This window comes from Tigriopus californicus, chromosome 7, assembly GCF_007210705.1.
Source record: "Tigriopus californicus strain San Diego chromosome 7, Tcal_SD_v2.1, whole genome shotgun sequence".
Taxonomy (NCBI): Eukaryota; Metazoa; Arthropoda; class Copepoda; order Harpacticoida; family Harpacticidae; genus Tigriopus; species Tigriopus californicus.
In genome coordinates this window covers 2,234,832-2,245,906 of record NC_081446.1, presented here as the reverse complement: position 1 = coordinate 2,245,906, position 11,075 = coordinate 2,234,832, and the positions used below count along the sequence as shown (strand labels likewise).

At 40.1% G+C, this 11,075-nt stretch overlaps 1 protein-coding gene across 1 annotated transcript in view; it reads right to left on the bottom strand.

The window, feature by feature from the left end:
- LOC131883505 (galactoside alpha-(1,2)-fucosyltransferase 1-like) overlaps positions 1–5,191 on the bottom strand; it is a 14,420-nt gene extending 9,229 nt beyond the window's left edge. The window contains exon 1 of the mRNA XM_059230989.1: positions 4,607–5,191. Coding sequence (XP_059086972.1) covers positions 4,607–4,953 — 347 coding nt within the window. The 5' untranslated portion in view covers positions 4,954–5,191. The remainder of the gene's footprint in view (positions 1–4,606) is intronic.
- Positions 5,192–11,075: the final 5,884 nt, after the last annotated feature.

Genomic DNA, 11,075 nt, shown 5'->3' with positions numbered 1-11,075 from the left:
TTGACCCTAAATCCTGGGTTGGGACAAAGCTCATGAATGCTTTTGAAAACGTACAATATCAGATACCTTTCGTACCTTCTCTGAGTACTGTACAATCCCAACCTTTCTAACATCTCCCAATACGACAGCTCTCTCAATCCTGTGATGTTCCTAGTGAAACATCTTTGGACTTGGTCTACCTTTTGCAAACCTGCTGAACTCATTGGAGCCCAAATGGGTGAGGCATATTCAAGATGCGGCTGAACAATCGACTTGTACAGAGTTGGCATCGTGACACTATATCTAGACTTAAACCTGCGATATATCCAACCACATGTTTGAAAAGCCTTACCAACTTTCAACTGGATATGCTCATATGATTATCTTGGAGAACTACACCTAAATCCTTCATGGATGAGACCTGCTCAATGTCCATACCTTCATCATCTAATAGTGTAATAGTGGAGTGTCTAATGGCGTCGACCCAAAGGTCATTGAGCGAAATTTCATTCCATTCAAGGCCATGTTACTCGCAGCAACCCAGGAGTACATTTGGTCTAGGACCTCTGCCAGACAACCGGAATCCTGACCATTCCTACCAACTGCCAATTTTGTATCATAGATTGATGTGTCAAAAAGATTTAAAAAAATGTTGAGTACATGCGAAAGTATGGCGAGGTCACGTGGAAGTGTTCTGTTCGTGGTATTAAGATTAACGCCCCTCTCAAGTTTTTGAACGTAATGTTTCATTTCTCGGATGAGGAACTCAGCTCGTCGATTGGACCATTGGCCGCTCACAGTGGTAAAAATACCCTTTAAAGTTTTGATGGAAATTCCCAAGCACATCTTGGCATTTTTCTCCCTCGGAAAATCATGGGGAACATTTTTTATTGTATTGCTTTATGAAATTTTAGGCCACATTAAAAACTTACATACCTTAAAAACATTCTAAAACCTAAATTTTTAGTTGAGTAGGTTTTTGAAAATTTTAGTTTTTATAATTTTTTTAGGTATGTAAGTTTTTATGTGGACTAGAATTCCATAAAACAATAAAGCTAAAGTTGTTTCCTATGACTTTTTGGGGTAGAAAAATGCCAATTTGTGTTTGGGAATTTCTCTGGAAACTTGATAGGGCTTTTTGAACACCGCGTGCTCCTACGTATGGGATGTCAAGAGACCTTTTCTTTGGGACAACCTGCTGAAGGGAAAATGGAATGGTCACAAAAAGATGCTTGTCGCGGCTAAAGGAGACGTGCCTGACTATGTGGAGATTTATGGTAAAAAGGTATGGATTCACCACAAAGGTCATATCAAGCGTTGCTATAGTGGTGGAAAACGTGGTCACATTGACATTTGGTGCCCACAAAATTAGCCCAAGTCAAAAATAGGGTGTGAATCTTCTCCAACATACGAGGACTCAACTAAAGCACTCACTGATGATGTTATAGCCATAGGCAACGAAGCTGACATTAAACAAGGTTTTGGGACTTCAAGCGTTAACTTTTCACGGTGGTTATATTTTCTGGTTAAGTGTTTGCTTAAATACCAAGACATCTAGATATGTTTTTCTTTGTCAAAGAGACAAAAGGAACAACTTTTGTGAAATACACATGTTTAAAAGTAGCTCTGATAAGTGTGTTAAATCACTTAAATTGCATTAAAATGCACCATTGTCAAAAACGTAGTCAATCCGTATTAAACATACTCTTAGTTATGTATTGACGTAAAATTTCATAAACTTCTATTCCGCAGATGCCTAGATATTACAACTTAAAGGTTGCGTTTTACGCCTTAAAAGATCGAAAAATGGCCTAATTATGTTTCCAGTTATTTCCAAGGAATATGATTGTGTTTTTCAATGACACGACAAGAAATGATATTTCGCCATTTTCTTGAAGATTTCTTTAAAAGCAAAAAGTAGCAAAAAATGTCGCTTAAAACTTACAAAACATGCAAAATTGCCTTTCATTTTACTTAAGTGCCAAAAGCTACAATATCCTATCGTGTTCCTAAAATATCTGAACGATACCTGTGACAGTTTAATTTTCCAAATTGTCACTTTTTGCAATAATTAATTTCTACGTACTAGCGATGTTTTTATTGAACGTTAATAGAATTTTGTCAAAATTCAAGATTAAGCTTCATTGAAGTTGCAATTGACAAGTATGGCATCAAAATTTTGAAATATTGACATTAAGTAACTTTTAAGTTATATTGCAAACTATATTCGGGCTTTTCTACCTGCTTGAGAAAAGTGAAAAAAATTCCTTTATATTTTAGGCATAGGAAAAGCTTATTATATTTCTTGGCAATTGCTTTAAGCTATGACCGGAGCAATTTGCTGTCAAATTCGATGAAAATGCAATCTTTTAAAACGAGATATCTTATAGTTTGCTCCATGGATCTGAATAAAATTTTAGTTGGAAACGCACCTAAGGTTACTTCCAACATCTATTGATTACGTTTTTAAAAATTCTATCTCTTTGTAGGCTTAAAATTATCAAGCAATTACATTTTGGACCACGCCATCAGCAAAATTGGAGAGCACCAGATCTACGACGTTTTCTCCCTTATGAGTTGGAAAGATTACGAGTTGGCTCAGAAGGCCATTGTTTAACGCATTTAATAAATTACTGTCGTTTGCCGACGACTCCATTGGCATTGTCAATCATGGTATGCTTGAAATTGGTATTATTTAGCCTCGTTTCATTTTTTGTTGTCCTTGCCATTCGGGCACTGGTGTTGTGCATCGGACCCGACAGGGTCTCCGAATCCGATCCGAAGTGATTTTTTATAATCCGAATCTGAATCCGATTTTTCGGATCCGAATTTAAATCCCAATCCAAGATGTATTTGCTTAATCCGAAACATTTTGCGAAATCTGATGCAGATCTGATTTTTTCACCCATTGACAAAAAAGAGGTAATTTAACTTGAACTAATTGTGCCTTTGCCAGACATTCTAATTTTCTTTTTCCTAATATTGAGCGTATGGACCGCAAAAACTTGGATCCTTGTCTTATTTTCTAATTTTGGGTTTCTCTATTTGTGTGGGATTGTCACACGATTATAATAACTTTTAAGATAGTTGGGCCACTCAAAGATTTTAACTTTGATGATCTTTGCTTTTTCTCTTTCATTTTTGAAAGTAACCATTCTCAAAACAAGTTTACATTCATTTGATTTATCTTCCAATTTTGGATTTGGATCGGATCCGAACCCAATCCGAACCCGAATCCGAACAAAATATTTAATCCGACCGAATCCGATCGGATTGGTTTAGAATTGTTGGCGATTACTCCGTAAAAGTTACACTTACAAAAACGTTGGGGAAAAATCTTCGAAAGAAAATTAAAAAGAAGTCTCGCATGTGGAAAGAGCACAAAAACAGGCTTGCCTCACTTCAAGGACCTTTTGAGCAAACTAAAGCAGGAAGTAGCAAAAGATGTCAAGGCTGCCAAACCTAGTTACGAGAAAAATCTTACATCAAAGGGCGATAAGAAAGCGTTCTAATACTTGTAAAATCGCTAAAGAAAGTGAAGCAACAAATATGACCTTCATTGGACCCCACTGATGATTTAGTGACCAATGATGAACCAAGGATGGCAAAGCTTTTGAGCGACGAGTTTGCAGCGGCCTTCTCGGCCGGGTGCACCAAATCACATTACCAAGGTCCATATGAGAAAGACCTAACGTTTTTCACGATTCGCACTCACCAAGTCCTTGCCAAGGTTTCAGGATTAAAAAAATCCTCGAGCGCTGGCCCTGATGGTTTCTAAAACGTCATTTTGAAGAAACTCGGTCTCTCTATTGCAGTTTCACTGGCAATTCTTTTCAACAAATCACTTTCGTCGGGCCAAATCCCAAAAGAATGGAAATGTGCTAATGTCATCCCAATCCATAAAGGAGTGGAGACAACTTTAGCCTCCAATTATTACCCCATCTCGCTTACATTCGTGGCTTGCAAAGTGATGGAAAGCATCACGAAAGATAATATTACAGAGTATTTGGAAACGCTTGCCTTGATTGAAGAGGAGCAGCATGGCTTTGTAAAAGGGAAATCTACATCTATGAACCTTCTCCTTAACTTAGACTTCGTCACTCAAGCACTAGATCAAGGCTGGGCCGTTGACACGGTCTTCCTCGACTTTACCAACGCATTTGATCCTGTCCCACTCGAAATGATATCAAGTTCACTTGCCTCAATTGGTATGGAGACTATGTTCTGGCATGGATTACCGAATGGCTAGACAAACGGGAACAAAAAGTCATTCTAGGTACCACAAGTTCAGATTGGGTCACAGTGCTCTCTGGAGTCCCCCAGGGAAGGGAAGGAGGGACTCTACTATTAACCAATTATGTAATATTTCAGCCCGTCAAGGGTGATTTAGTAACAGTTCTACAATATAAGAGTAATTGCTGTAATTGTATTACAAGCAGGTTATGTATTTACTTCCCTCGTTTTGTTAAAATGAAGACAATGGTCTCCCGAAACATTAAGGTAATTGGTTGCAATCAATTTCCTACGAATGAATTTGAAATTTGACCGAAGAAATTTGCCTGTCACCATTTCGCTATACTTAGATCGATTGGATTCGACAAAGTGACAATCTTCAAGCCAATCTTACCCAAAGTTATTTGGCACCGATTTTTTCAAAGTCCGGACATAATTTGCTCGAATCCTTCTCAATGCTTCAATTGAAGACTGGTATTGTATGGGAAAGCGAGCCAATGTATTGACATGCTTCAATTGCCACAAAATCTTGTTATCCAGGGCTGCGCTCTGATGCAAAGACGGTTGAACCCACGGAATGCAAAAGTTTCCACAATCCATGAAATGAAAAGATGGTTGTGGTCCATGATGGAATTGGGATGTCAACATTTGCTCTCTTGTCCAATGGATTGGAAAAAGATATAAAGCTGATAGTATTAGCAAGCATATCAACCAGAAATTCCATGGATTCTTGATGCTCATTTTGAATAAGATACTTAAAGATCTACAATCAATATTGCACTGATTTTTTGTTTATATTTCCCACATAAAGGAAAATTTTGTCGCGTGTTTGGGCACCAACATTCAAGACTGGACATACGAGTACAAGGCAACTTTCAAACGGTGAGCTTACCCAAAAGCAAAAGCGCAGTTGAAGGAGAGCATGAGAAAGGGCCTGATCAACAGGAAGCTTGCCTTTAATTTCTTTATTCATTTACCCGCAGTGACAAACTTTACCTGCTTTGCATGTGGTTGATGTGACTAGGGGCGGTTAAAATGTGCATCCTGCAAGTTTTGCAAATGTTGCAAATAAACCACCGCATGTTGGGTAGATTGATGGCACTTGTAAATTTTGCAATTTCATCAGCAATCTTGAGCTCATTTTTGAAAATTCATCAGAAGTTTCTAATATTTTTCTGCAACTTCAGCAACACTGTTTGAACATATTTTGCTATTTATTACGAAATTTCAACGACTTCAGGAGGAAAACTTTTTTGTAACTCATGATTCTTTTCATGACTTTTAGTTTATTACTGAAAATGAAAATTCCGCGACAATAGAACGCAATTAGATCTAACATCACTGAGATCAAATATTTCGAGTCCACTGATAGCCCGTATCGGTACCGACTTAGGGTTACATTCCATGGTTGATCAATCATCAGCTCAATGGAGGCAGGTTGGATGTCTCGTCTTGCATTTCTTACATACCAGTCGATTTTTACATATTTTGGCCATATGGCCATGGCGAAGAAACTAAAACAGAGTCCTTTCTCCTGTATGAATGTTAGCTTATCTTCCTCTGATCTCTAAAGCTTAGAAAAAACAATCCTCCAGAGCGTGATTTGATTTCTTACAAGCTGGGCAAGATTCTTGATTTGTGGATTCTTGGATAGTTCCTGTTGCCATTGACATTGACCTTTGGTTCTCCGGAGTTGAACCATGCACTAACTTCTTTTCTTTGGCTTGAGTCCCATCAACGATTTCACCAAATATTGTTAGCGATATTAACCTTGATTGTTGAGAGACGAAAGCTGCGGGATCATCAAATCCAAGGGATCTCTTAGCTTCTAACATATTAAATGCCTGATTCCGCCAGGCTATCCGCATTTGGCAAGGAAGCTTTCAGACGATCTCTTGAATCTGATTAGGGCCATTGAGCTGAGTAAGCACACTAATATGCTGCATGAAGTTACAGCATGACTGAAGGTTGGAGCTGAACTTCTCAAGGCCCTGACTTTTCGAATTGCTGGCCAATCGCAAAGCTTTTGGAGGAAAGCGTTGGTGATCAAAAATTCATTACCATACTTTTCATCCAACAATTTACACGCCACTCGATATCCATCCTCTGAGCTTAAGTAAAAACAACTCTGAACCAACTCCTTTGGGTTTCCGTAGGTATATTTTTCAAGGTATTTGAGCTCGTCTGAATCGGACTTGATCCTGCTTTCGATCAGCCACTCAAAAGACTAAACAAGTGTTTAGTTCGACGTCAGGTCTTGGTCATTAAAAGTTTTGGGCTCCGACTTCGGGAGATACGACCTTTGAGATACTTCCGCAAGAAAGTGGGTCTAATAATTGATATCCTTGCCATGAGGTTTATTTTGTTCTCCGGTGAGTTGAACTGAGGCTTAAGGTTTTGCTCCACGGTTAGGCGCAGGGGCACGGGCATTATCACAAATTCCTTCATACTGATCTAATACCTTTTTGAAGGCTCCGAGCTCTTTGGCGGCTGAAGATAATTGAAGTTCTCGTTCCATGGTTAGGAGTCAATCTTCCCCCGCCTCAGCAGCTCTTTTAATCTTCAGCTCTTAGTCTTCCCTTCGTCGTTGAGCACTCCGCTTTTCCTCTTGGATTTTCTGGAGCTGGTCGTTCAACTCTTCTTTAAACAGAAGCTGTCCGACGCGCCTTCTCGATAATTCCAACCTGGCACTTGATGATGCTTTGGAGTACTTTGAGGAACCTGAATGACGAATGCTTGCGACTCAGACACTATCACTAGGCTTTACCACTAGATCACGGGTATTCGAGATCCACTCCTGGATCTTCCTAATGGATCTCTTCATGGTCTGACGTTTCTCTTGATACCAATACTCGAGATTTTTTTGGTCAGGCACAGCGATGTCCAATCGACCAGTCTCTTATTCCATTGCCGTCGTAAAAGTCGTGACTCTTCGTTGAAGTTCTTCTTTCACATTTTCTACAACGTCGAGATGGTCTTCGTGTGGTAGTAACCTTTGGATCGCGTTGATCTTTCTAGTCGCGCATGCCAATTGACTCGATGGCCTGTTCACCAATGCGGGTTCGATACTAGCCGAAACCTCTTCTTGGGCTCTGACTATTTTCGCACTGATGGCCATCTCGTCCTCGCGATCCTTGATTGATCAACGTCCTAAATATCCGTAGCCAATGTCTGAAACTATAAATATTGCCTCCAATGTCGAATACGCGTTATTCTTAAAATGTAACGGTTTCCTGTATTTGAACAATAAAAGACACACATAAAGATACGAAGTCAAACACAATAAACTAAAACACTTACAAACAAATTGGGGCACTAAATCTCAAAATGGCGATCACAATTTCTTCGCCCACTCCGATGCTTCCTTCCCAATTATAAGCGAGTTTTGCGAGTCAGAAAAGTGTGACGGTAACGCACGTAGAAAAAGCAATTGAGGTGATCGATGGCGTTAACAATATCAATTCATGGACTTTCTTCAGGATTGGGGAATGAGATGGACCCCGTCATCCCCGCACAACCATCAGAGCAATGGTCTTGCGGAAGTATCAGTCAAAGTCGTGAAACATCTTGTTGCCAAGAACAACGGCCAAATCGAGACTGACGCTTTCCACGCTGGATTGCTCGAACTTAGGAATGGGGGATTCCCTTCCCTTCCCTTCCCAACGCGTTTTCGGTCATCCCTTACGATCTTAAGTGCCATCTCATTGGCGTTCATTCGACCTCCGATGGTAAAAGACCGCCCTTTGAGGCTGACCATCGTGGTTTTGAAAGTGCCGAGGAGCAAAAATTGTATTATGATCGTTAGTACATAGTGCAAAACCCGTGAGTAATCCCAATTGATGCTTCCGTGCTCATCCAGAATCCAGTTTCCAAGCATTGGGATGCTAACGTCTGTGATATTGGCAAACCAAACAGACGCCATAATTATCTTCGATTTCTATCCGGCAGAATTCTTTGGCAAAATCTCAAATTTCTTCGCCGAACGAACCTCTCTGAGGCCGATGATGGACCTACCAACGTCTTCGATACCAAACCAAACCTCTCTGATCACCAAGACCTTCGAGACAACCGGATCCACTCATTTTGTAGATCAATTTTCTTGTTTTAATTTTTTATAGCACTTTGGTCGTTGGTTAAGAAAAAAAAGAGGGCCATGGTATGAAGTCATTTAAACGTGTTCCGCCTATCCAGCTACGTATAGCTATATATCCAGCTCTATATCATAATTTCGACTCTTCTATAATTACAATACCGATGCCTCCTCCTGATCCAAACTGTTCTACGATAACATGATTTCCCAAACAAATCCCCGGGACGAACCTTCTCCCTGACCTTTTCTCAAAGGAAACTTTTAGACGCTAACCACACCCACAGACGAAGAACCAGAACCTGATATTGGACATGAAACTGTTTAACGCAATTTGGAAGAGTATGATGTGATGGCTAGAGATGTAATGCGGCAAGAATTTTCGGTCTGGGCTGGGCCAAGAGGAAAGTGGCTCATTTCGAGCTGAGCTGGGGGTCTTGGAGTACGGAAGTAGTGGAGATGAAAGCCCTCTGAAAACTAGCTAGAAGACGCTTCAGTTTTACGTTTCCTCTTAATCGTGTGCTTGAACATGAAGATGGAATTCATTGAGCACTCTCTCAGCTCTACAAAACCTCGCTAAAAGATATTCGATCTTCGACCGAGCTTTCCATTCCATTACTGACGTACCCCATGGCTGAGGTGACAGTTTCCAGCTCAAGAGCTGGGCTGGGCCAAAAAGAAACAGGTTTCGAGCTGAGGTGGGTTGATCGGGTTGATATTTCGAGTCAAGTCTGAGCTGGGCCAAATTCGAGCTAGCCCAAGTCCGAGCTGGCTCGTAATCGAGTTGACCCATGTTTGGGCTGAGCTATGTCTGAGGTGGATAAACAAACAGACCGATTGGCCAGAGGCCAGTTTTTTAAGGCTCTTACCTCGGAGTTAGAGGCTTGGACGTTAACCGGTTTGGAAATACATTGCTCAAAGTGGTGAGCGGATGCACATTCTAGGTAACGTCCAAGCCTTAACTCCGAGGTAAGAGCTTTGAAAAACTGGTCACAGTCTAGTTTCTAGTTCTCGTGTCAGGTATCACCACGAAATTGTCTTAACCCAAACTAACCCAAACTAACAGGACTCCGAACATAAGTTTCTTTTAGGTGATGGTATGATAAAGAAATGGTCTCAGCTCAGACTTGCATTTATAGGAGACAAGATGACCTCTGATATGTAATTACCCGGGGTCGGTAAATTAGCTTGTGATTTTGGTCAGAATAGTTGCTTTTAAGTGATGAAAATCAGCCAAAATAAGTTTCGAAAACATAAAAACAAGCTATCAAAAGTTGGAAAAAAGTTTTTTATTAGCTTGCTTATTCATGTAGTATGGTAGTTTTTAAGCAAAAGTTGCCTAGTTATAATCATTCACGATATTCTTGGTCTTTGGGCTCAGAGATATAGTCAAGCTTTTATATCAACGTAAAACTAAATTCTAATCTAAGCAAATTTCTAAGCATAACTTCTAGGTGAAAAGCAAACTTTGAAGAATCTTGAAATCATGGTCCAGGACAAAGCAGATGAGTGAGTGGTCCCTATAATTGATACCAACAGTGTTCGAGAATCTAAAGCAATTGGGTACAAAAACCTCCGTTCTAGCTCATAGAAAAAGTAAATTCACCTTGAGTTGCCTGTCAATACATGTTTTCCTAGGAAGATATTTTCAAAATAAAGAAATTTGTTAAAAACTGAACCATAACAAACACGAGATGATACTAAATGGTCTTTTGTAAGAGCCATCTTATGGATAGAGTGGCACAAGATAAAAAGAAATTAAGGGCTCTGTGCCTTCTGAAAATCCTTCCCCATTTTTCAAAGAATTGCAAAGATAGATACCAAGTGGCTCACCCATTTCCCTCGGCCTCTCGCCGGCCTTCAGCAGGCCATTAGTTTTGGTTCTGACATCAAGACCTTTTTCAATTGGCTTAAGGCTAAAATTAGCTCATTGAAAGCATAGCACTACTAAATGTTGTCTATTGTTTCTCTTCATGTAAGCTTGGGGTTTAAGGTCAAACAAATCCTTGAGCGGGGACAAACATTGTCGGACACGGTCAAAGTAGCCTTGAATTTCTTTCCACCCAATATTTCTCCTAAATTTCGACTAAACATGACCAAAAATTTGCAGTTTCATCGAAAATTCTCGGTTTTAGTTTTTTTATGGTTAAAATTTGCGAAAAAATGTTTTTGCCCCCAAATAGTAAAAAAAAAATTACAATTTAATTTAACTTAAAAATGTCTTTCCGCACCCGGAGCCCAGTTTTTTAAAGCCAGGCAGTGAATCTTAGATCGAGAAAAGATCAAACTTACGTATGTAGTGTAGTACGACCTCTTCTTGATCTAAGACTCACTCCTGCGGTTGAAAAAACTGGGCTCTGGTAGTTACTGTTGGCGGAGCTGAGTGCTTCAATAATTTGAATTTTGAAAACAAGAAATGCTTTCACAACTCGTTCAACAAAGAGTTGAGTAACAACTAAATTGTTGATTGCAACAGACCATTCATTGTCATGCATAACATTGCCTCGGCTTGTCTTTCAGTTAAAGACAAAAGTTGTCAAACTGAGCTGGGCCACAGTTGAGCTCCGTTGACTTCGGTCAGGGCTGAGGCATGGCCTCATCGAGTTCGAGCTGGACTGAGCCAGAGCCTAAACCCAGCTCGAAAACATGAGCTGGGCTAACATATAACTCGACATTTCGAGCTGACCTGCTGAACCAGAGCCGAAACCCAGCTCGAAAGCATGAGCTGGGCTAACATATAACGCGACATTTCGAGCTGACCTGCTGAGCCAGAGCC